This window comes from Dryobates pubescens, chromosome 6, assembly GCF_014839835.1.
Source record: "Dryobates pubescens isolate bDryPub1 chromosome 6, bDryPub1.pri, whole genome shotgun sequence".
NCBI classification, from domain to species: domain Eukaryota; kingdom Metazoa; phylum Chordata; class Aves; order Piciformes; family Picidae; genus Dryobates; species Dryobates pubescens.
This window is the reverse complement of record NC_071617.1, coordinates 33,514,970-33,541,856: the sequence shown is the minus strand read 5'-3', so window position 1 is coordinate 33,541,856 and position 26,887 is coordinate 33,514,970. Positions and strand designations below refer to the sequence as shown.

General features: G+C 37.1%; 1 protein-coding gene across 1 annotated transcript in view; it reads right to left on the bottom strand.

The window, feature by feature from the left end:
- Positions 1-26,887, bottom strand: part of RYR2 (ryanodine receptor 2) — a 377,267-nt gene that overhangs the window by 175,325 nt on the left and 175,055 nt on the right. Inside the window, exons 10-18 of the mRNA XM_054162288.1 lie at positions 22,870-22,944; positions 20,070-20,226; positions 13,688-13,852; positions 12,154-12,275; positions 9,060-9,243; positions 8,230-8,365; positions 4,128-4,223; positions 602-720; positions 66-199 (exon numbers count right to left, since the gene is read on the bottom strand). Coding sequence (XP_054018263.1) covers positions 66-199; positions 602-720; positions 4,128-4,223; positions 8,230-8,365; positions 9,060-9,243; positions 12,154-12,275; positions 13,688-13,852; positions 20,070-20,226; positions 22,870-22,944 — 1,188 coding nt within the window. The remainder of the gene's footprint in view (positions 1-65; positions 200-601; positions 721-4,127; positions 4,224-8,229; positions 8,366-9,059; positions 9,244-12,153; positions 12,276-13,687; positions 13,853-20,069; positions 20,227-22,869; positions 22,945-26,887) is intronic.

Sequence of the window (26,887 nt, the reverse complement as noted above, 5' to 3'; positions counted from 1 at the left end):
TCCATGTTTCTTTTAACCACAAATTTTATTCTGCTTTCCTCATAGATCTAGATTTTTGTATTTACCTGCTCACATGGTTGACAAGGCGTGTCTGTAACAGCAGATCTCTTCCTGGCAGGAGATTATCACAGATTAGATGTTGATTAGAACGCACAGCTACTCCATGACAAACACAGAGAGAACACAAAACATCCAAAACCTGAAAACAAATAGACTTTTTTAATCTTCAGTATCTTTTCATAATCATTGTGCATTACTTCATGCAAAACAATGCTATATACCTTGCTCCTGGAAGACATGTAAGGGTATGTAATTCATCCAACATAGTGGTTTTACTTTACACTAATTCTAAAATTCTCTAACAATATTAAGACATATTTTTCCTGCATCCCTTGAGAATAAGCGTGCAGCAATGTTTTCACAAGAAAACCTTTGCTTCCCTTTTGCATCTTCAAACTGCTCATATGCCTTTTAGGAAAAGTTTCATTCCCAATTGTGAATATAATATTAAAAGTATTGGAAATCTAACTCCTACATGGAACAACGTGTTTGCTTTGTTCCCATATGTTCACTTAAATATACTTTTCCCTTCTTTGCCTACCTTATGGTTTCTTCCATGTTTGTCCAGAAGACAGATGATTGATTTAATATGTCCTTCCTTAATAATGTTTAGAGCTTCTGGACTTTCCACCAAGACACAGTGTAAAACCTCTAAAATTCCTGGGGGAAAAAAATTTCAAAAAATATGTATTCAAAGTGCATATAAAATCATAACTGCACATAATATTGTCTAATGTATTGCTGAGCAACATGGAAGAGTTTCAAAAATCACTGTACACAATAAAACCAAAACAGGATTGATATACTTCCAGTTTCCTAAATTGACTGAATGTAGTAAAAACAAAAGGTAAATTAATGTGACATTTCAATAATAAATATGTAACAGTCAATACTCACACATGAAAGCAAACTGGGTAAAATACTGGTTTTCAGTGGAAATGAACACTTTTCACTACATACATATTATATAAAATAATTCTCTATATTTACAATTTTCTCTTTCTTCCCTTAGAAAAATCATAGAAACAACTAATGGAATCATATACCTTTGAATGAGAGAGCAGAGGTAAATTCAGAGTCTATTGTCTCACTGTGTATAATTGTCTTTGTGTATGTGACAGCTATACTGCTAGCCACAGTGAAACATGCTTTTACCAATACAAACAGTAATCAAATATGAAATGATATCACATAATGTAAGTGTGGTAACCATAACCTTGGAATTTTCAGATCTGTGTAGGTATATTCATAATCTTAACTTTGTCTTAAAATAGTATACAAAGTTCATTTTCTAATCTTAACCTTTTCAACAACAGAAGTAAGAATTCTTTGAAGATGTAAACATTCAATAATAAATTACTGTTATCAGTTAGACCCAGCTGCCACAGCAATTTCTTCAATTACTGCAGCATCTGAATGCTACATATGAAACATATTTTGGTCTAAGGGCAAATTCCCTCTGTTGCAGAAAAAAACAGTCACATATGAATGTACAATATCTGTTTGGGCTGACTCCCTGTGTTCCAATTTCGTTGAAGCTACTTGGGGCTGAAAAGCAGGAAGTGTCTGAATTTTATAGAAATACCACGAACTGTATGATATGCACACTTCATGATAAAGATGAGTGATTTTTTTTTCCTTACTGAGCAACAGATGAAAGGAAGCATGTATTTTCAGGACAACATGTTGACTCTTTTTAATATCAAACTGTATAATACTAGAATAAGATGCATGCCCTTTAAAAAATACTCAAAGCTTGAGATCTGGTTCTGCAAATCTTCAATTGGAGGACATTAAATTGCTTGCCCTGTTCTATTTTTTTACTAACTATGTTTTAATGACTTTATAATTTTAGTTGGACTAGTTAATTCCATCTGGTACATATTTCAGAGTGAAAGACTAATTTAATCTTAATTTATGCATCGAAGAGACAGCTAAAGCATTTGCATTGCATTATTCACTCAGCACCCGTGGTATCTCACTTCCAAAATGTTCTGCTCTAAGACACATTTACTTAGACAAATCTTAATTTTTCTTGCTTCAGTGAGGATCAGGAACAGAATAAATTTCTAATTTGTACAATCAACTCACAGCTGCTATTTATATATTTAATGCCTTTATTGTGTTTTCATAGTTTTTAAGCAAAAAGTGAAAATGGGAGTTTTATTGATAATAGATTATGGCATTAAATCTTTATCACAACACATTCAAAAACCACTTGCAGGAGATGATGTAGCTGACAACTTCAACATTGAAGGTAAACTTAATTTTGGTGTGACTAACACAGCGTGGTGTTTCTTCCTCACAAACACTCTACCTTAGAAAAATGTATTAATTATTTTAGATTAAAATACACAGGCAGGTATTTTTACTTAAAAGGTGTATTATTCCTCCTTATAGTAGACCTACCACGGTAAATTAAAACAATAAAGATCGCACCCCAATCAAGTCACATGAAGCCTAAAATTTGCGAAGCAAGCAGCCCACACAAAATCACAAGATAACTAAAGCCCAGCATAATTATATAACCTTGTATAACTGACTCCTCCAAACCCAGAAACACTCTTAATTATAAAACTAACTTTGGAGGCAACATGGAAGCTATGCTACCATAACATATGGGGAAGAAGGTCAAGTGGCCTAGTTCCCACAAGAAAACTGAGAAGAAATGAGCATTACAAGTATTAGTACCTTAAGAATTTTTGCAGCACGTCATGAGGTTCATGACGCAGTATGACTATCACGTCAGATTACTTTGCAGTTTACAGAATTCATCCTGTACCTTACTACAATATTATAAACCTAAACACCTAGGTTTTAATTTTCAAACCTTATTTTTACTTTGGGATTAATTTTTAAAAATACATACTTACATAACAGAAACCACGTAACACAACTTTTAGAGACGGTGTAACAACTTTCATCTTCAACCTCCAAGGTTGAGCACAAAATTTTGCACTATTTCTGAAACTCCCAACCCTGAGAGTTTCAGTTATACAAATTATGTCTCAGGATATCATTGCACCATGAACAACTGAAGAAACACATTGGAATTAAGAAGGTTACGGTCAAATCCCATGCAACTGCATAACCATGGGAACATTCTCCTTAGGTGAATGTTCTCACACCGAAGATGGACTATAATGGAGAAATGATCTAGCCTGTGATTTTTCAAATTTGTAAATACTACTTTTGTTGTTGTGTTTTTTTCAGTTTAAATTCTCAGTTACTCTAGTCTTCACAAAAGCAAGAAAATTGCAGCATCTACAGAGCAGGTTTCTCAAACACTACGGTAAACTATCATGAATATTCAGTTATAACATCTGTTGGGTGAGCATCACTAGACTGCCTACCATGACAGGATGATCAGCAAATCCCTAGCTAGACACCAGTGCTGTGAGAAGCTAACTGTAACACCATCTAAGACCTAAAGTAGCAACACATACTTAAACTCCTATGTTCCTGTCGCCTCATACCTTGATTCAGAGCATCCCAAACAAACCACAGCTGAAACAGATCAAATGGGAAGAAATAGCACACTTACATACGTCCTTCACCCATAGTTCTGAAGCAAAACATAAAACAAAATCCTGCAAAAATGTTTCTGTGAAGCACTTCTGCCTAGAGGGGCTTACATCAGCAAATCCTTCAAAGTCTTTATACTGGCCCCCAGCTTCTAAACTTCTCTCTGCTTGCCTCAAAATTTGACAAAGGGGAAAAAACTTCCAAGCATCAATGTATAACTGCTCTTCATAACTGCAATCATCCACTGAAGATTTTACCAATCAGCTAGTGAATGTCATGACAGTTCACCCCTGTCTCTGACAGGGAGAACACTCCTACCACTGACATTCAAAAACATTTTCCTATCCTGCTGGTCAGTTTATCTCAGGAACAAATTTATGACAAATAAACGAGAGTGTTACAAACATAAATGCCATGTTATTAATATAATTTACACTCTCTCATAGAAGGAACTTCATGACTGTTACACTGAACAAGTATATGGACAATTTTGAAGAACGAAAACTAGTTAAATAAGGAAGCTAAAACACTAAAATACATACCAGAAGAGGCTTCCAGTCTTTCTAATCTGCTGATCAACCAATCAAGAGATCCAGAAAATTGAGCACAGTTTTTACGATTCCCTCGAATCAGAGCCGCTATTGGGGAAGAGAGAGAAAAAGAAATCACTACAATTATAAATTCATTTAAATGAAACAAATCGCTGTCTTGCCTTGACAGGAATGATTCACTAAGATTCTTATCTTTAATTATTTATGTTCTTCCTTTAAATTTAAATAATGTGAGTGACACTTAGATTTAAGCATAAGAAATACCCTTGGCATGAAGCTGACCTTTAAAGTATTTGAATTATTTTGCCTTTCAATCATCTCAATAATCCCTGAAAAATACACAGATGATGTTTGCGAATGGCTAGTGTTCAGTGGTTATAAAGCTGTGCACTAGAGGAGACACACAGCCACTTAGCAATGAAAACAAACAAAAAAGACCAAGAGTTGCCTCTTTTATTGCCTACTACTCTGAACAAGACTAGCATCCCGTTTTAAAGATTAGCATCCCGTTTTAAGACCAGGATATGGTCAGTCAGATATTAAAATCACATCATTATATATACTCCTGTACATTCTTTGGTGATACAAAAGGATCAAATATGAGTTCAGAGTGATAGCATGTATTTGTAGCAGAGGAAGGACAAATGTAGATACATGGTGATCAATTTACATTGGAAGAGTATAGATTTAGATTGAATATAAGAGAGGAATTTTTTGAGGATGAGGGTGATTGGGCTAGATGATCTTAAAAGGTCCCTGGCAATACAAACCACTCTATGCAAGAAAATAATGCATTCAGAGAAGTAATGTAACAGAGCAGGAGGGACATGGAACCATTGAAACTATCTAAAACAAATTACAATGTTCAATGTAATGTTCGGAAACATGCTTTTGGTTAGTCTTGCAACACATATGTATCAAGCTACAATCTTCAACTGCATTATTAGTGATAGATCTCAGCAATTCCTCAACCACAGCAACAGCCACAGGATCCATTTTCTACCCTAATGGCCTGTGGTTATGAGGCAGCAGATAGCTCTTCCTTTCCTCTGTATGATCATCGGTGAGGGCTTTTGCTTGTCTTCATATTTACTGTATCAACTCCTCGTAGTGAAGCAGACAGAAGTACCTCATTGGTTTTATCAAGGGCTATGTACCACTATAGGAATCCTGTATGGATGCAAATGTGTCTCAACAAAAGATAGCTGCCCCAGAAGGGGATGGTGGAAGACCCTCTGGAATGTCCAGCAAAAGATAAGATCATCTCTACCCATCAAGACTGCTGTTGCCCCAGAAGTGGGGGAGGTGGAAAGACTATGCAACACATTACCACCTGGCCTGATCAGCCCAGGGATGTGTAATGGATCACAGGCTCACAGGATGGGTCCAGAGCAGGACCACAGAAGCTAGCATAAGTGATATATTTAAAGAAGCCCTTCTTGTTCTCTTTAACTTCCTTTGCTTGTTTTAGTTCCAAAAGGGCTTTCGCCTTCCTTGTTGCCTTCCTACATGCTGTGGCAACTACTCTATATTTCTCCATGTGAGAAGTCCCTTCTTCCATGAACTGTAAGTTTCTTTCTTCCATGAAATTTCCTTCAGAAGCTCCTTGCTCATCCATGCAGGTCTCCTGGCACATCTACCCAAATTTTTAGGTGTGTTTAGGGAACATGCATATCTTGGGTTTGCAGGAAGTGGTGTTTAAAAATTCACCAACTTTCTTGGGCTCATTTACCCTCCAAAGTTTTAGTCCACAGGATTCCTGCAAGTATATCTCTGAAGAGTACAAAGAATACAGTTGGGGCTACTCTGTCACCGGCCCCCTGGAGGGTACAACAAAGATAAGATTGTTGTGAATGACCCACCTGATGTGTCAGCTCTGCCCATCAGATAGCACACCTGGTAGTCACATATGCATTAATGTGACTAGGCTGTGGGCCATGAGGAAGCTGTGATTAAAAGAACTGAATGAAAAACACTGAGCTATACCATTTTAGGTTGGGGAACACCACCATGGCTCAGCCTGGACGCAGCAGTCCAGGATATCTCACCACCACTACCAAAGGTTGTAAGAGTGAACTCCACTGCCAACACAACGCGCTGGAAACATCACCACACTACACAAGCTGAAAAGGACTTGGACTTCGGGATCTTTCCCTCCCTTCCTCCAGCTGAGGACAGCACACATCAATAAAAACCACAAACTCTGACCTCTCTTCCTCTCTCCCTCCTCTCCTCCAAGCCAAAGAGGCAGCACCTTTCCTCAGACTTCCTCCATCCAAAGAAAGCATCTTGAGAGGGGAGGGAGTGGGGTGATAATTCCTTTTCTGATCTCACTCTTTTTCTCCATTTTTCCTCCCCCCCCTCCCCTGGGTGGTATAATTCCATTCCTTCTCTTCCTCTTTTTTTCTCCATTTTCACTCCCTCTCTCTCTCCCCCCTTTTATCCCTTCTTCTGTTCACTTTATATTTCAACAAATAGCTTCACTTTTGATATTTGGCCCGGTTTGTGCCTTAATTTCACAACACAGGAATGTTTTTAAAAAGAACTAATACGTCTCTCTCCCCTCCTCCGGACCGAGAAAATGATATGCTGCATATTCTTATTTCCCCAAGATTATTTGTCTATTTCAAGAAAACAAGATGATGTACCTATTTTGCTTATGGAAAAGCCTTGTAACAGTACTATATATAGAATTCCTGCCTCAATGGCCCTGCTTTGTCATCAGGTAGTAAGGAAAATTTATGTGGAGTGAGGTGTGCTGTTGTAATTTCATTTTCTGTGTCTCCAATATGAAGGACTGCAAGTTTTCAGTATGCCTTGCACATTAAATACTACTGCATAAAAGGTCAGACCTCACAGCTCTTAATTTGGGAACTAGCATTAATAAGATCTTTTTACATCTCTGTATCTAATTACTGAAATTGATAACCATAAGTGGCACAAAACAACTCCAACATTAGAGCTTTGTTTTCCAAACATTAATTAAAAAGCTCACAATAAATAAGTTTCAATGCCACACACTGAGTAGCAAAGAGAAAATCAAATATTTTAAGTACCAATAATAAATGAGCATTAAAATACTGATAAACTAGTATGTGATCATGTTTCACAATGCATGCTCACAAAAGATCAAATAATATGCACACTGCATTCAGCTGGGCACTTCGTAACCACTTAACTCACTTTAGTTTACAAACTCAATATTCAGTTGTGAAGTTTTCAATTGACATATAACACAACATTATTTCTATACATTTTTAGTACCAACATTTTCAGGAATAATATTTAGTCTAAATTATACATTAAAAGCTTTACTTTACTGGAAAGCAAGATAACAATCCTGCAGTAGAACTTAGTCCAAACTCCAGCATTTGACAAATGTGCAAGTTTAAAGGTAAGCAGGCCCTCGCTTTAGAGCTGATGTGTTACTGAAAGAAAGCAGCATAGGCACACTAATGTAGCCTAATTGTGTAATTAAGTGATACTAATTAAATAGATATTTGACCAGAACACCAACTAACACTAGAGAAGATATTATGAATTTTTTCAGGGACTTAAAGTAGACAAAACCTTCATTATATACTGTATTTAAAAGCACCTGAACCATTCCATGGCACACAGTACCTTCATATAAGGCTACAGTCACTAATCATTATTGACAACAAGGTCTTGGTTACAGAAGTTTCAGACTGATGCTGCAGTTTTGCAGCCAGTTGTGTGAAAAAACACAGACTTCTACAAAACTGACTGCAATGTCATGGCTCCCAAACACCAGTACATTCACCTATATTTTATTCACACATTTTTGAGCAGTATACAAGACACATCAGCAGTACAATGGTAAGAAAAAGCAATTGACAATTTAATTGAAGTCAGTAACATGTTATTTATATTAATAAATATTATTAGAAACATCACATTATTTAAATATGTTCTGTGGATTTTATTTTTAAGTACATGCAAGGAACTGGAAATACATATATCTTGTTTCTACACAGTAGAAATTCTTTTCTGTTAAAACAGGTACTTGTTTCTTGTTATCTGATTATTACTTCAAGCTAAACCAATTCAGGTAACCCATAATATGCCTTACCTAGTAATTCATACAAAGAATTCAGAATAGATTTCCATGCTTCTCCAGCTTCCTTCCCAGCTACATCTGCAAAATGAGCTGCACTGCTGTATACATTCAAGCGATCGATACATTCAAGAACAAGGTTGATCATACCCTAAAAATGGAAAGGCTCATATTGTCAGAGAAAAAAAATAATAGCATTGTTTAGGTGCAAATACATATCATTTTCAGAAATCTAAGAAAAGAAAACATGAAAGGCAAAACATAAGAATATATACCTAGATTCACACAAGTAAGCAATCCCTATGAAAAGTTTTCCTTGACTGTGATAGTAAAATTTTACTATTTAGGATGGTCACAATAAAACAAAACAAAACAAAACAAAAAAATCATCCAAAACTTAATTCTAGGCAAGTTTATATTCTGGAAGATATTTAAGCATCTGACTCAATATAGGAAATTATCATTACCAGAGAAACAGGCAATATTAATAGGCAATATTAAACAAAATATTTAAAGCATTCTGCATCAAGAGAATAAAGTGTAACAGAAGAAAGTAATACACACGAGTAAATTATGCTTAGAATTCAGGGCACAAAGTCATATTAATACTGCCTTTTCCTTCCCCTTCCCCCCCCAACAGATATGGCCTTAAATCCATTTATTTAAGCATCTAGGAAACCAAACAGATCTAAAGAGATTATAAATGTATCAAATAGTTTGACTATTACATGACAAAAATAACAGCACTGCAAGTATGCTCCAGATCAGACAACAATGCTAGTGACACTGAGAAATAATGCTTGCAGGCAACATAGTGGAAAATCAGGAATAAAATAGAGAAGTACCTCTTCCTGGAAGAGGTTCTGGCGATTCTTCAGTGCGCGGAGCCTGTTTTGTTTGTCTTCATGCTCCAAAAGGTCACCAGGGGGGTGAAAGTAGCCAATCAAGTCCTGAAGGCTCAGACTGACTGACTCAATAGGCAAATCAATGGTGGAAGACTTCACTTTCTTGTTGAGAGCATCAAGGCCCCTACAAGAAGATGCAAAGTCTCCTGAGAATTGGATATTAATGTATTTGATCATTTAAACTATTTATTGGTTTAAAAGCAAAGTTTGTTCACAATGTTAAAGCTCAATGAATTTTCTGACAGCTATGTAACTTCTCAAAAATTATTTATGTCTGACCCATTCTTTACTTTATAATTCACCCCTCCTTTCCCATCAAACTGGAAGCATAAAAAATAGTTTCTCTTACATTATTTTTAAATACTGAAATCACATTTTAATAGCCTTCCTAAGCATTTAGTAGCATCAAAGGCAGATAAAAAGATCAAGAGAAGTTACTGCAACCTTGTTCAAAGCAGCATGAGGCTGGAGTAGACAGACATGAAAGAACTAGCCCTACAGAGTTGAAGAGGCCACAGCTAGTCCATAAAGGCTCTTAAGCTGTTCTTCAGCCATCTTCACTGCTGGAAGCTCTTCCGCACACTTTGTCCCAGCATTTCATTAGCCATTTGGTTTTCCTGGTGTTCAGTTCAGTCTTGGCCTTGCCATAGTCTAAAAATCACCATTTCCTAGAAGTAGGGGGCAGACTGTTCTCACACATGTTGCACCTGTCCCATACCTAGCCAGTACCCAGTAAACTCCGTATTTCAATTTTTCCTCAGCACTGTGCTTTCTGGAATCCTGGGGTACCTTTCTTTTCCATTTAAACCTCACCTTCTTTGAAATGTGGCTGTTTCAGCTGAGACCTCACCAGTGCTATGCAGCAAGTCTAAGACGAGGGCTTTCACTCACACCTTTCTGGCTCCCACATGAGCCAGGTAGTGGGCAGGGACTTGGGAGGGCAGCTGCACTAGCCAGGGGCTGCAGCAAGCCTGCCAGAAACTTCTGGAAGCAGCAGGAAGGGCCACGAGAGGTAGAGAAACCGCGTGTGCTGATGGCCTGCAAACATAGTACCCAGTCTCAGAGAGCTGGGGAAGTGGCAGAGGATGCTGAAAGTCTCTGCAGGAACCAGCCAGGGACCTGAAGATCTAGGAGAGGAGCAGCCCTGAAGGGGGCCAACCCTGGTGGCACACAGTTGAGGAGAGTAGAAGGGGGCTTATTTCACACTCATGATTTGTCTTTTGATTAAGTCTCAGGTCTGTCATTGTAAAAAGTTGGTTTTTTCCTAGCATATTTTTGAGCAAAACCCAGCTATGTAGCAAAGAAATCCACTTTTTGTTTTCACTGGTGCTCCATTTATAGGACCTAAAGACCACTGAGCTTCAGCTGGCAGAGGAGCCTGCCATATCCACAGGAGCACACTCCCAACCCCACATTCATGTCCTTCTTTTCTTTCATTAGAGCCACCAAAGGACCATGGCAACCTGACCCACAGCTGCCCTCACCAGTCTTCTCTCCCAAGCTGCGCAGCACACTGATTGCTCCCAGGATACACACAATATGTCCTACTTTATACTCTGGAATTTTTTTGCTGGATTAAGAAAACACTGATAAGTATTTGGGGGAGGGGAGGAAGGGATGGAGGATGTTTGGGTTTGTTTCTTTCTTTTTGTCATGTTCAGAAATGGCAGGTCGTTCATTTCATTATAAATGGTGAACAAGGGCTGAAAAACTTTTACACTTAGGAAACATTTTAAATTCAGCATACTGCTGAATAATAAAAACCTCTTAAAAAATAATGCAATGTTTCAAAAAGGTCGATACAAATGTTATCTTTAAACCTTAATTTTTATTGTGAGCACATTATCTGAAGTGCAATTTTTCTACTGACTTAATGGGAAAGAACTGAGGCACACATATGAGAATAATTTTGATTCTCTCCAATTCATCTTTTTCTTCCTGGAGTAGCACCCTGCCAAAATGAAATTGTTAAACACTACCTTGGACTCCCTGTGCACTCTGCAAAAACCTCCACTGCAATTTAGCTGTATCTTGATTTGTGAAACCTTATCATTAAATTGTCTTTCTCTGCCCTTATCTTTCACAGTCTTCTTAGAAGCTTCTAAGAAAATCTATTATTTATTAAGTGACCTAGGGCTTGCATTTCTTTTTTTATTTTAACTATCGTGCAGTAGGCAAGAGATTTTCTCTGCTGTTAAGTACCTGGGTAAATGTTTTTCAAGAAATTGGCATGTCTTATGTCTCTGGCCGTGCAACTGATTAAGGACATGGTTGATTCAGGTCCCCATCTCGCATATTGTGACAAATGTGTTCCTGTGAAATAATTCCATATTGTCTTATTGCCTAGCACTCTTCTTCCAATGCCAGTGACAGCAGTAAGAGGGGTCTTTCATCATTTATTAAAGTTACAAACATTTGAGAATTAGCATTTTATCAGTGCTATTTAAAAGAACACTTGGAGTAGGGAGATAAATGCAAACTGCATAAATCTTGCAGTATTTTTAAATGGATAACATACTATTAAATATTACAGAATGCTAAATAAATCACTATGAACTGAGCCCAAGCCAGGGAGCTACATCCCTTCCTGTCCTGCTGCCATCTCAGCAGAAGACAGCCAACACCCAAAAAACCCAGAACCCAAAAGCAGCAACCAGAACAGGAGGCCTCTTATGATACAATACAAACTTCAAACCCATAATACTTCGCTCCAGCCAGCACCTTCATTTTGAAGCTGGCATGAGGCAGAATAGTACGAATAGCAGCACACTAAGACTCAACCTATGACAATAGTTCTACAGTTATCTCCTCCTTCCAGGCTTTTCAAGGGAGAGCACTTTTAAAAACCATACTTAGAAAAGACAGCAAAGTATGGCAAGGAAAAATGTCTCTTTATGTTTTGTTTACATTTTCATTATGTTTATGCATGTTTTTTTCTAAGGGCTAAATTGTTAGCTGTTGTGTTAAAGGACAGTTTGAATAAAATAGAAGGGGAAAAATGAAAAGGGAAGAAAATACCATTTGAAAAGCACACCTTATAAACCTGTTGAAGAGGAAGACTGTACTACGGATGACACGTGCAGTACGGGATTCTTCATTCTGAGATCTGGACAGTGTTAAGCCATCATCCATGTGACCTTCATGGTGCATTATTGCCTGAAAATGCAAAAATAAAAAGTGGTCACTGCAAATGTGAAACTTCTCACAAATAAGAAGTATGAAAACTCATATAGTAAGGCAGGCTACAAAATTTAAAAGTCACATACAAAAAGAATGTAATTAAAAATATAATTGCATGTTTTACTTTCTCATGTCTGTGGCACAGAGTACTGAGCCAGCAGGGTCAGTGCCATAATATTCTCAAAGCCACATTTTCTGTAAGCAATATACCTTATTAAAAAAAATATTAAAAATCACAAATCTGTTGTCAACTTTAAAAATAGTTCCCTTACACAGCATCAGAACACTAAAGTACAGAGATGGTCAAAATAAGTGCTCATTTCCAATAGTCCTACTGTCCTTTTCTGATTATGCTTTGTGACATGGGTATGAAGATATTCAGACTTAACTATTTTAAACTATTTTAGGTTACAATCTTCTTTATTATGCACACATTACACACATATATACATTATTATACACTATTAAATAAGTACTTTGGAATTATTTGAGTTTTATATAATATATTCATGATAACAATTATTATTACAATTATCAATCATATTATCATTATAATCACTAACATTTTATGTATATAAAACCCATTTCCTAAATATTATACTAAATATATATAGAAAAAATACATGGGTTTATGTATATATATACATATCTGATATAGACACATACATATATATGAAAAAATAGATAAGGTGTGACCTTCCAAGTGTACCAGATGTTGCTCTAGCTTTATACCTTTGTCATGTAAAACAGTTGCAGAAAATAGGAAAAAAAGATACTTTTTTGGGGGTTTTTATCTTATTTTTTAAAAGAAGGCTAAACCAGTATTTCCTTGTAGAGAAATTATTTCCTGCAAAGGAAAAGCATTTACAATAAACACTAACACAAATATAGCTTCTGGAAGAGGTGTTAAGTTGTAAAAGAATCTTTTTTCCTATTTTATTATGTTGAAATAGCATTCTGTTTGGCACTGGCTACTTTTTAGAAGAAGAAATCCACCAGGGCTCAAGACTTAACATTTCAACCCTAAAGGTAATACACTCACAACATGGAAAAAATTACTTTGAAATAAAAGTCTTTTCAATCCAAAGAGCACACTGAAGAAAGACTATGAATAACATTTTAGTTTCATATCAAATACATTCAGATTAATCGGTGTTGTGGGTTAATGTCTACAGGCCAACTTGTACACTTTGTTTTACTTCCAGTTTAAGAATTCAAACCATCATGTAACTTTTCAACATATGACTTAAAAAGAAACAACCTTTCACAATGAATCAGACACCATGCTTAGAATATTTAAAGCGAAGAAATTAGTTGCCTCCAGTAGTTCTCTCCACCTGCCCTATCAGACTGTGACTGAACAGAATGCATTTTATTTACAGTCTTACCTTCCGCTGCAGAGAACCCATTCTTACAGACTTTGCATCAGCAGATTGGTAAGTGAGCCATAAACCTGTATCTACATGCTGTATGAAGCATATTGAATCCCCATATTTTATTTCAGGTGCACCCATTCCATCCACCTCTTTTCTTGTCCCTATGTCCAACTTTTCCTGAAGAAGACGAAAAAAAGTGTATACAAGAATAACCAGTATGTTAGTATTGTCATATAATATTAAACAATTATCCAAAACAGGACCTAAATGAATACTTGAGATCCATCTTTAATGAAATGGTTTTAAAAAAGGTAAAAGTTTAACTTGTAGTTAAAAATGTGAGGAAAATATGGGGAGAGAGATCCCACCCACCCAAAACCTGGGCTTGTTACACTACGAATGCTGGATGTATTCATTTCACCTGCCTAGGAAAGGACCACGATCATAATCAACAGTACATGTCATTACTGAAACTTGAAAGCTAACAAAACACCAAATACATCAAAGCCCCTGACTGAAACAGGCATTAACACCCAGAAGCTTTCCCTTGGGCATTTTTTATTTTCCCCAGACTGGAAAAGATGAGCACTTCCTTAAAATTTATTGTCAACTGTCACAGAGAGACAGCCTTTAGTCTGTCACTGCCCATTACTGCACAACAATGGGCTCAGGATATCCTGAGAGAAGTAACCCATTTCTGTGTGATTGTAGCCAGCCTACTGACATGCTACAAAAGAAGAATGACATGGCCGTGCATCAGTCCAGCTGGTGTCCTATACAGACAGCAATCATTTCAGAAGATAAAATTTAGTATTCCAAACAAAACTCTAGTCTGTGTTAAGGTGTTCACCGGTATCTAGATCTTTTAAGAACCAACTCTTTCCCCACAGACATCAATCAATTTATAAAACAGCCAATGCCTCCTGGTTCATGGCAGATTACCCATTTAATCTCTCCAAGATTTTACAGTTCAACTGGCTGATCTTTTGTCTGGTTGCACTAGTTGTCAAATCCAATGGCAAATATGGAAAACATATATTACAAAGGAGAAATATATATCTTGTTAACTATAGGAAGGGTGTTAACGTAGTTATGCCCAAAACTTCTTCAAACTTCTTCACAGCTAGTTGGACCAGCCTATTTCTCAGGCTGTCACCATTAGTTTCATTTTAGGCAAAAATCTTCTCCACTGAGAGTAACCAAAATCACTGTGACTCATTAGTTCTGATTCATGTGATCAAGTTATGGACAGAAAACTACTCATCACTCTTCTAAGAGAGGCAATACATTACACTTGTAGCCACTGAAGCTGAGACTACTATAATGTGCAATAGCTGCTTTGCTTTCCCTTTCACAGCTTCAGTAGTGGAGGCAGGTGTCTTAGGATGAGCAGATAGAAGCTATTTTACCCCTGTCCTGGTTTAGGGCTGGACAGATCCTCTATTGCCCCTGAAAGGAACAAAAGAATGACACACAAATGGATTGGAAAGTGATGGAAAGTTTAAATGGAAAAGCAATTAGTGTTTTACAGAAACTACAAAGCATAGTGGCAAGATATCCCAAAGCGTAGAGAGTCCCTTCCAGCACACCCAAAGGTCGCCAACACTTCCCTTCTCCCCACCTGAGGGTATACTCAAAACCCCCAGGGCTTTTTCTTCCCCCCCCCGCCAGGCCAGTCTCAGGCTGGCCAGGTTTGAGACTGCCCACCCTCTTCTCCTCCTGTCATTAGGCCTAGCCAGGCCTAAGAAGCCTTGAGATACTCCCCCACCGTTACCCAATAGGGAGCATCTCCCATGGGAGCAGAGAGGGAAGAAAGAGGAAGAGAATGACTGCAGATGGATTTATAGGGTGCAGGATTTATGGGTATGAAATACGCTGCTTCCTGTGTCCACTCAGTTGGACACTCAGAACGCCAGAGGCGGAGCTTATGTGGCAGCAACAGGAGGCACCCAGCCTACACTGCCACAGCCCCTCCCCAAAGGAGTAAAATAAAAACACACATAGAATTGGAAAGTTAAATGGAAATACTATTCACAACTATATACAATACCAAATACATATATTCATATTCAGCCTTGGCTCAGGTCTCCAAACTCTCACTAGGTAAGAACCTTCCAAAAAAATCTTCCCCCCCAACCAGGCCCAAACACCAAACCTCAATGCCCACCCTGCCCCTCATGCCTCCTTGCCTCCCGCCAGCCTAGGCCCAAAACGATGTAGCAAAACTTAGCCAGGCTGCTCGAGGCTGAAAGCCTCACTCAGAATACCGGAGATAAGAGCTTGGCATGCACTGGGAGCAGAGGAGGAGAGAAAAAGGGCAGAACAAACTGCAAACCCCCTTCATAAAGGCAACATGCAGCCTGATGGGAATGAAATAACACAGATTACAATTTTCTGGTGTCCACTCCCAGGACAATATGGTCCTTCTAGAGAAGTTTTCTCTATGGTTAAGACATCCAGTCTTAAACCCGCAACAGAGGTGCACCAGTGAGCCTAACTCCCGGTATTCTGCTTCTATACGTGCTCACACGTGCCTGAATAAGAAGTTGCTTCATTTTAACCACTGTTCAAAAAACTTATCTGTGAAAATTGCAGGTCTATTCTAGGCCATACACTCAAGGTCCAAGATAATCCTCTCAGCCAAATACAGCTTCCATTTTCTCTGCTTCTCCCAATCAGCCACAGAGGGCAAGTCAATTACTTCAGTTCTCCAAACTTCTAAATGTTCTATCCTATTACAATCAGGAAAGACTGGGAGAATGACTACAGAACATAAATGTGCCTTGACAGTTTGGGGAGACAGCTTCACAGGAAAGTATGACAAAGACTGTGAGTTTAAAATGAATAGTAAATAATCTCTAATTTACTAAAGGACATTTTTTAGTATTTAATAATGGAAGGCAGATGCTATGTAACTAGATTTTCACTCTACAATTATAAATGTATTTTGAAGCACTTAAAAATTAAAAGAAATACTCAAATGAAATTTTTATTATTGTTATTTCTCATAACATTAAGCCTATAGGTATAACATATTCATCAATTTAGACTATCAGACTGTTTCCAGAACAAGCTGTTAATTTCACTACCTTGTAAATGCCAGATTGCTTAAGCGCTGTAATTATTAAAATATTGTTGATTAATACATGGTAAAGACTTATTTATTAATACATCTGATGGTAATCACCTGTCCACTGAGACCATGGACAGGAAAGTAGACTTCCTACAGAATGTATAAACATGTGCACATGCTATATATGCAGAAGGTGGGCTGTCCTGTGGAAGAGTTTGAAGGAACTAGGTCAGTGACATGGCAGAACTGTGCTGGGGAGGAAGGGAACATGTGATACTTGCATGGAGAAGAAATAAATAGGTTATTTGTGGGCTTGGGGAGGGGAAGCATAAGGCTGACTATTACATGGGGGATGAAAGAAATGGACTGCTTATAGCAGAGGTGAACAAAACTGTAGCAGGTCCTGAAAACAGATTTGGCAACCATGGCGGCCAAGGTTTACCAACATCAGTCCAAATTATCTCTCACAGTACAGACATTTGGTCCAGTTCTCAAGCACAGCTGAAGAAGGAAATGTTCAAGGCCAGGCTGGATGGGGCTTTGAGCAACCTGATGAAGTGAAATTTGCCCCTGTCCATGACAGGGCCATTGGAACTACATGATTTTTGAGGTTCCTTCCAATCAAAACATTCTAGGATTCTGTGAAGATTTCAATGGAAAAGTGATATTAAGCTATTTTTTTTTTTATCAAAAGAATCAATATTTAGCAAATACAAGAGAAAAAAATATTTCCACAGAACTCAAACACTACAAACTCAAATCTATACAAGAGTCATCTGTTTGGGGAATAAATTGTAGCTATAGGTGGACCATCCTATGAGTGAAGTAGGATTACAAAAGAGAAAGAATTTTCTGAATTTCAGGTGTTTGAAAGTCTAATGTAATTCACATTGAATGGTAACTATTAAGGCAATATATAACACAACCAGACCACAAAGCTCAGTTCTCTGTGGTTGGGGGGGGGTTGGTGTTAAAAAAAAATAACCAAGAGACTATTAGATCTTCAGGACAACCACATCTTCTGAGTGTTGCTTGGCTTGTGGTATTTTTAAGATTTCACATCTTTCTTTTGCTAAGATATTGAAAGACTTTTAAAATGTAAGAAGACTCTCATCTTTGAACAGCTGTACCAGAATGTTGTGATGAGGCGGGGGGGAAAGTACACATGCGTGTGTGTGCACAATGCTTCCAGCATCTGAGAAAAGCATTGTGATTCACATAAGACATCTTATAAAAAAACTTCAGCTCTCTGGTTTGCTTCTGCTTACTTCTAAAATGCAGTACTGGCAGCTAATGTGTTTAAAATTATGAATAAGACCTTTGCACCTGAATCAGAGTAACCATTTGGGCTAACTACATGCAATAACACAAATGAAATGTTGGATGGTGTGTCCATACATGATTGGGAGAAAAGAGACTCCTAAAGCTGCTTACCTTCTCTACAGAAGCCTTTGTATGATTTCAAAATATTTATTTAATGCTCTTGTCAAGACAGGGAAGGCAGCTAAAATTTTCAATGCCTATAATCTAATAAAATGAAGTATGACACTCCTTTTAGAAGTCTTAAGCAGAAGACTGGATTCATCTTCAGCAATGAAGACCAAATCAAATAATCCTTCCCTGTGCCTTCTCCATAATTCTTTCAAAGTAAGTCTTTAGTTAAAATGAGTGTTGATATACACAAAATTATATCAAATATTGTATTTCAAACTATCAATTCCTTTGAAAATCCATATTTAAATATCAGTAAGATTGTATCTGATTGTATTCTGATTAGGTTATAGAGTCCTCTTAAAATACACTTGCATTATTTCAAGAACTGATTACCATAAAATGTTTCTACATGCCCCAAAGCCTTTTATCTCTACTGTGCTCATCACAGAATAAGTTTGGTCACTTAATGACAACTAAATAAAAAGAAGTTGACTTTTTAATTTGAACGTGATAGAACAAAATCACTTCAAAAACGAAATCCTCTAAATAATTCCACATAAGACTTCCAAATTCATGTGAAAAAAACCCACACCAAACCACCCCCCAAACCAACCAAATATAAAAAACTGCACACACCAACAATAAATCAAGAAACATTGACTAATCCCCAAAACACATATGTATTCGTTGCTTTGATAATAGAGATGAACCACCTCCATAATAGAGATGAACCACCACCTCCATAATAGAGATGAACCACCACCTCCATATGAGCCAAAGATACAGTCTATTTCTAATAAACCTTCCTTCAAGTATTTTTTTTTACTACATATATTTTTTACTACAGTATTTTTTTTTAATACATGTAGCAATAGAGTGCAGTATATGTTTCCACTCGTTTTGGATTAATCTTACTGAAGACTCTTATCTTGAGAATCAGTGAATAAATTACTTTGTCCCTCTTTGAAGGAGAAAAACTACTGAGACCTACAGTAAATGTAAAAAGAGTTTCCCAGTATAGTTGCACTGCATTGTCCTAAAATATTTAGGTATTTCCAAGGCTCTTCTGACTGGTTCTAAAAAAATGCATTCTCTGAGTCTCAAAACACTCACCTGAATTAAAACCTTTGTTATCAGATGCAAAAGTCTAGATTACTGCTTTCAGTCATTTTTTTTTGTCTTCCTAAGCAGACAAATAACTAAAAACATATCAAGTAAATGCTACAAAGAAGTTATTGAATAATGCTGTTTATTGTTACTATATGTTTTCAAACTTTTTTTTTTTAAAGAGAATCAACATTATTTTAGGAAAAATTCCAGCAGCATCATGCTGCAGGTGAAAAACATGAGAAATCAAAGGATATTAAAGAATTTATCATAGCAGTATTTTGAACTGTTTACACACTATACAAAGTACTGTTCTGAACTTGAAATGCTTATTGAAAGTGTCAAATGAAGATTAAAACTATAGCAGCTTTAAATTAGAATACAGTAAAGGATCTGATGAAAGAAATCACGATTTTCCAGTTTAATTTAAATAACCCACAATACTTTAACTTTTCTCTGTCAGCCAGCAGTGAAGCACCAGGGAAGTTTCTCAGAAAAACAAGTAAGAAATAAGGAAACTGGTCAAAAGTGGACAAGCAGTACAAAAATAGCCAAACAAACAACTGACAAACAGCTAGACAGCATTACTCGAAGAAGATATGGTAAAAGAAGGTTTCTGAATACTAACTGCATATAGATAGAGAGATGTGGTTTGTTTTTTTTTAATCAGTGAAAATGAAGAAAGCTCCAACAATTCATGCAATAGGAAATATCTAAATTTTGCTTACTTAAGAGATTGGAATTACTACTGGTTATATTAATGCTACACTGATTCCATACCTTGGAAGACCGAAGACAGAATGCTGTAGACTTTACATCCGCTTTCTCTTTCTCTGTAAGAAGAAGACTGTTGTCATCCAGGAGACTTAGATATTTTCCTGTTGTTATATGTCTTAGTCTGAATGGCTGTCCCCATCTAATGTGGCTGCCACTCCACCTAAGAAAGTTCATAGGAAATGTTTGGGTTTTTAATATGAAACATAGATTATATCTAATGGCAAAAATATTTTAAAGTATTGCCAACTACTTGGTAAAAGAATAAAGTTCTAAATCTTGTATTATCAGCAAAAACAGATACTTTTTAATTATCTCCTATAAAACATTCTAATAGTCTTAAACTCTTCCTTTGCACAGATTGCCTTGGTTCAGACTGAACTCATGTTGAGAGAAGATACAGACCGCCTACAGAAAAGGAGGCTTATGCTGTACACAAAGAGCTTAGATCTGCCAGTTCCCTCTCCAACATTTCATCTACCAGCAGCTGGGTTTGTTCCCTCTCCCAGAGCACTCTACTTTCAGCAGTCAGTACACTTTAGATACATTCTAATAGTGTTACAAAAAAACTCCAAACAGCCAACATTGTTTTTTCAATCAACTTAAAATAAATCTACATATATCTTGGATGTATGTATTCATGTACTAGTCTGAAAACCCCTTAAATTAGCATTTACACAGGTTTAAATAGTTTTTGTTTTCCCTGACACATACATGTAAGACATCAAAGCACTTACCTATTGAATACAAATATGCATTTGTTTGAGCATGTCTTCCTAGAAGCTAGCTATATTGTATGCAAAGTATGCAAAATCAATTTGGCAGACAGTTTTAAACTCCTGAAGTGTTTAACATGCAAGAGCAATACCTGGCTTTTTTGTTTTATTTATCAGGATTGTTCACACTTCAGTGATTAAACTTCTAAATCTCTTTAAGGTATTGGTTTTAAAGAGGCCAAAAAAAGTTTTAAAAAGGAGAGGTATTCCCCTCAACTATCTTCTTTAGTAAACTAAACAGTGTCTTCTGTTTAAGCCAAGGGACGAGCACTTTGGGAAGGAAGAAAATATGGGAGTTTCATTTCTTAGAAATGCATTTAACTTTTTTCTGTCTTTCACATAGCAAAGTCAGTATACTCCACAAAAGTACATCTAAGTATCAGCATTCCAGCACGACTTCTGTTTCTCAATTAAGTTAAATATGTCAGGTCATGAATCTCAGCTATTGTATTGCTGGGTCTGCTGGCTCTGCAGTTTTCACACTAGGAGCCATACTGGGGACCTGCCTTTTGTCCAGTCTGATTCAGTTTTCTCTTGGACTTAATAGCTATGGACCCTAAGGAAAAGACAATAAATGTAGTGAAATCGAGTCATGCCCCTAGTTTATACCTGCAGGATAGGAAAAATTACTTTGTGCTTATAGGAAAAGCCTTTTGAGCAGAAAGTATCTTGTGAGGCCATTTGTCACTACTAAAAAGTTATTTTCTGCAATGTGAGAATATGACTGCTGTCACCTTTTGGGAAAGAAAGCAACACTGAGCAATAGTATGTGGTGTCCCAAAGCAGGGCATCTCAAAGGGCATGGTGGTTTTGGTTGGTTGGTTGGTGTTTGTTTGTTTTGACAGTTCTCCACTAAAAAGAGAGCTCAGAAACAATGATTCTTTCAGAACTGTATAAAACTAACAGAAATAATGTCGTATCTGCAGTCATTCTTGGAAGGAGTAGACCTGACGATGGTCTTCAGGTACACATATGCTGCTATAAATTGAAGCATTTGCATGAAGACTAATGTGCCTGCAGTTCAGTAGTGAATGTATATAGCTATTAGAATATCATACAGAAAAAAAGAAAAAGGTAGTGACCTGCAGGAAAGAGTTTTATTCCTGGGATTTTATTTATGTGGGGTTTTTTCCTGGTAAGAAAGTCATGTTCCTTAAAAACAAAGACTGCAGCTGCTTTTGCTTAGCTGTTTTGACAATTCAGTCATATATATTCAAATGTTTACACTTCAAGAGTGTCTACGCGGTACCTGTCAGTGTGAAATGACAGTCGTAATAGCAACCTGTAATTTGCTAAATCCCCACCTTGTTCCACTGCTTATTAGGGAAGCACATGCAATGAGGAAATTAAAAGGCCAGAGATCATTCCACAGTTTCATTATTGTCATTTAAGCACTCCTAAGGTCAATTTTAGTACAAAGAAAAAATGTCCCTGTACTATCGATGTTTAACGTCATCCTATTAAATGAAACACACACACAGAAAACAGCATCTTTAGAGAGCAACCTTTCCCTAAGCTGCCCTGATTTATCTCTAGAAAAGTTTTATTTGTCACTAGAAATTCCATCACAAGCACATATTGCCATCACAATTCAAGGGTAATTTACAATGCAATTACCTTAATAAGCAATGTTCAATTCCATATTATTATTTCGACATTTCCGCAGTGCAAGGTAGTGTAATTTTTCTGTAAATTTTTGCTAAGACTTCCAACTAGTTTAATTAAGGGATTACATATATAAATGAACATTTTAAAGGAAAACAGTTCTGATTACACCACATGTTAAAGATGTAAATTGTGAATTCACAGTCATAAAAACTTCAAAACACATGCACAGCATTGTGTTCAGACACACTCTCTACAGGAAGTTGTTAATTTTTCATTAAAGTGATATAGAGCACTTTTGAGAGATGATTTTTGTATTATCAGTCCAGTTTTGTAGTTATCCATGTGAATTTATAGGAACAGTCACACAACACAAAAAGTGCCCAGATAAAAGGAATTCTTTTTATGAGAGAGGTTTTACTTACGCAACTCTTAGAGTCTCTAGTCTCCAGAGGGAACGAGCATGAATTGACACAGCACCACCTTCATAATGGACAGTTCTGAAAATCAAAGGCACAGACTAAACACTCTGTTGGAAAAATTTATCATATTTATTTGTATACTTGACTGCATCTCTCATATTAAGACTGTCCAAACAATCATTGCATCTGTCAGATTCAAAGATTATCAGGTTCAAAACCAGCTCTTATCAAATAAACCTTCAGAATTAGTTACTCAAAGTTTGGTCTAATTGTCTTTAGCATCTATTATTGTGATATTCATAGCAACGAGATTTATGCAGTGCTCACTTAAACATCTTTCTTAGTCTTGTAAGGAAGACAAGGTGGGGGGTGGCAGAAAGACACCTGATGATTGCAACATCTCTAGACTCTAAAAAAAAAACCAAAACAAACAAACCCCCGACCAAAACCAAGTGATGATAAAGATTTGTAATCACTACATACAACTCATAAGAAACATAATGTTTTCTCAGAGCTTCTACTATTAAAATAACCATAAAATGTATTTGAGTTATGAACACTGTCGTAGTTTGGGCTGGGTGCCCTCTGCTACAGGGGTGTTTCCTGTGTCCAGAAGTCCATCCCAGTGGGTGGACTCAGGAAATTAGGTATTTCTACCATAATCCCTTGCACCACTATAAATTTTGCGGTGGGGTCTGGCACTTCTCTCTTTCCTTCCCTCTCCGAGACTTGGTAACTGGGGGAGAGATCTCCCAGCCATGGGCCTGATTAGGCCCAAGGCCACAGGGGGATGGGCAGTCTCAGGCCTGGCCAGCTGAGACTAGCCCAGCAGAGGGAGGGGGAAGAAGGAGCCCTGGGGGTGTTGGATGCACCCTCAGGTGGGGATGGGATCTTTCTTTGTCACTGCGCTTTGGGTTTTCTGTAACATTCACTGCTTTCTATTTAAACTTTCATCACTTTTGCAATCCGTTTGTCTGAGTCGTTATTTCTGCCTGTGGTGGGGAGGGGATCTGCCCCAACCCATTACAAACACTCACTTATTTTACAGCGTATTTTATTACCCTAGCACCTGAATTTCCACTACCAGACTGGTAACAGTCTTCACACATCTCAGATTTTAACAGCTTCCTATTTCCAAATTTTTATATGCAATGACTCCTCTAGTTCCTGTGTATATCCAGAAATCCAAGTGCTTTAAATTAAAACAAATCCAAAACATTCAGGCCTAAAACATGGTTGTGGGTCTTTTTCCTCCATTATTCTATACACAGGCAAGTGATTTATATTAGATCCACAAAGTGGTTTAGATTTAGGATCACTAAAAGTCCTACACAGATAACTTGGCTTCTCCTCAAAGTAAACCCTGAGGAGTGTGGTGAGTATAAAGCACTGCCACTCTAGATTTAGGCAGCTGTTCCTTGGACTTAAGGAGTCACTTATGCAAAGAATTCTCTCACTATACTTATCAGATCAAGCACGGCAAGGAAATGCCAAGGAATGGCCCCGTTTCATGGAAGAGCTTATGGATGGAGTAATGTGATCTTCAGCCAAAATCAGCACTGTCAAAAACAGCCAAAAGCATAACTTCAGGGAATATTAGTATTGAAATTGTAGGCATTTTCCATTGTTCGTTAGAACAGTTTTTTGAGGAACACAATTTTGGAATCATAAATCTAGTAGTTACTTGGCTTTAATTTCCAAAGTCCTAGAGTGGATGTAATACAGAGGGACTGAATACTTAGCACAGAGGAAAAGTCATCACTGAAGAGACAGTTCAAAGCCAAAAGAAATAGTAAGTTGGAACACACTCCTTGGTACTGCTAATAGAGGAAGCTAGAGAGGTACTAAAATTCGTCTTGGAATATGCTAAAAAAGTATTAAAGAAATGAACATTCCCAAAGAAAATAGAAAAAAGACAAATTATACAGGAAAAAAAAAAAATCCCAGCTTATTTCAGTATGAACCTCCTTGACAAAAAGAGACTTGGAGTCCTTGTACTCACATCAGTAGTTTTCAAGTCTTTAATTTTATGAGAAATCAGGTCAAAGCAAGGCTTCAATTAACCAGAATATTTTCTTTTTACATTGGTACCTGGTAACTTTTCAGTGATTAAGTCCTTTCTCACATTGGAAACATACAGTTTCTCAGCCTGAGAACTCTCTTCTAGCTTCAAATTACACATAGGAACTGGATCCATGTAATTTTAAGCATCTAAAACACCTCCCATTGTGAATTTAAAAGGATAGCTTCTTGTTATGTTTCTTCCTCTATTCCTTCAAAGGGAAGCTATCAGTTTTGATGTGGTCATGGAAGGTGACAAAAAGGAAGAAGAAATCCTAAATAAAAACGTGCAACTTGTTAACCAAAGGAAATGTTAAAAAATCCTGTGACTGTTCTCTTATTTCCATATGAATGAAGGTGTACACTAGCAACAGAGGAGTGAAAGCTGAAAGATAGTTATAGCACTTAAGGGATAAAATCCAACATGGAAACAGTAAAGCCTCAGCAGAACAACAGAACAATAAGGAACAGTAATCTGAAGAGAGACTGAGAAAGAGCTGGGGACTGAAGGGCTAGAGATCAAGGATTTCTACAAGGAAGCAAAAGAGAAGCCCAGAAATTGGAGTCAGGAATAGCACGGCAAGACTGCATGAGCAGGAAAAAGACACAGGCTACAAAAATCCAAGTTGGCAAAAAAGAAGGAAAAAAAAGTAAGAAGATGGCTTTGAATAAAAGGTATCTCTTATCTGAACAGCAAGTCAAACTAACTCCATTAGAGCTTGTTTTAAATAAAAACATTACTTGATAGGACCCATCTCAATTCTTTTTATGTACTGTTGACAACAGTTCAATGCTGGAAAGGAAGTATGATTCATGGCATTTTAATCCTTCCTGAAACTTACAGTTGTAAGCCATAGCAGACGGTGATATAACTAGGTCAAATGAAACATTGCTTTAATGATGTGTGACTAAGCTACAAAAACTCTCCACATTTCAAAAAGTTACTACAGATTTACTTTGATATGAAAAATAAACAAATAATTCAAACCATGAAATGCACAGCAGAAGCACACTACTTGCCAAACAATAAGGAAAAGTTGTAAATCACAAAACACAATTGTGAATGAGGAAAGTACAAATAACAGCAGAAGAATGAGACTGCAACAAGAGCTACAATGAGTGTTAGTCTTCCCCTAGAATGCTTCATATACCCATAACTAATTCCTGTCATTTTTGAATATTCTTTCAAAGCACTTTCTTTGTATAGTCTAGATCTATGGAGTAAAGATACAGACCCTTTTTCTTTTAAATGAAAATTTCTCTGAGGAATTCAGAACCTTTGAGAATTTTCAGTTTATCTTCACTGTAAACTTTAATCTAGTTAATTAGTTGGTATAATTAAGTCATTTTTTTGTCTGACTTATGGCTGTACATTAAATTTGAAGCATCATTCTTTTCACCTGTTTAATTCTTCTTAATGTGAACAGTCACCAGGGCTGAGACTTGTCACCTGACCTGCCTCCCAGCACTGCAATGATGCCACCATGAGCAGCAGCACAGACAGCAGCATCGGTCCCTGGTGCCCCACCCAGGGGCTCAGAACAGACAGTGCCTTTAATGAGTTACTCATAGAACCTTCCTCTCGCTTGTTGAGATGTGATGCAGAAGCAAAGTGATGGTAAACATCAAAAAGAAAGCTCACTGTCTGAATCTTTCATCGCTAATTACAATAATGCATTAATTACACAGATTTAAAACAGACTACCGTGTATCAAAATTCCCAGAGAATCATTATTGAATTCATATTCTTCTTCAAGTATTGGCGAGCAGAGAGGGCACTCACTGCAGTGGAACTCACAGACTACAAATGGGCATTAAATGAGGGTAAAATAAACTACATTGAATAACAGTGTTTTCATACCACTAAATCCGAAGTTCCACAGCAAGGAGATAATGGAGTAAAACTCAGTAATTTGGAATTACTCAGGGTACCAAAAATAAGGCATACACATTACAACAC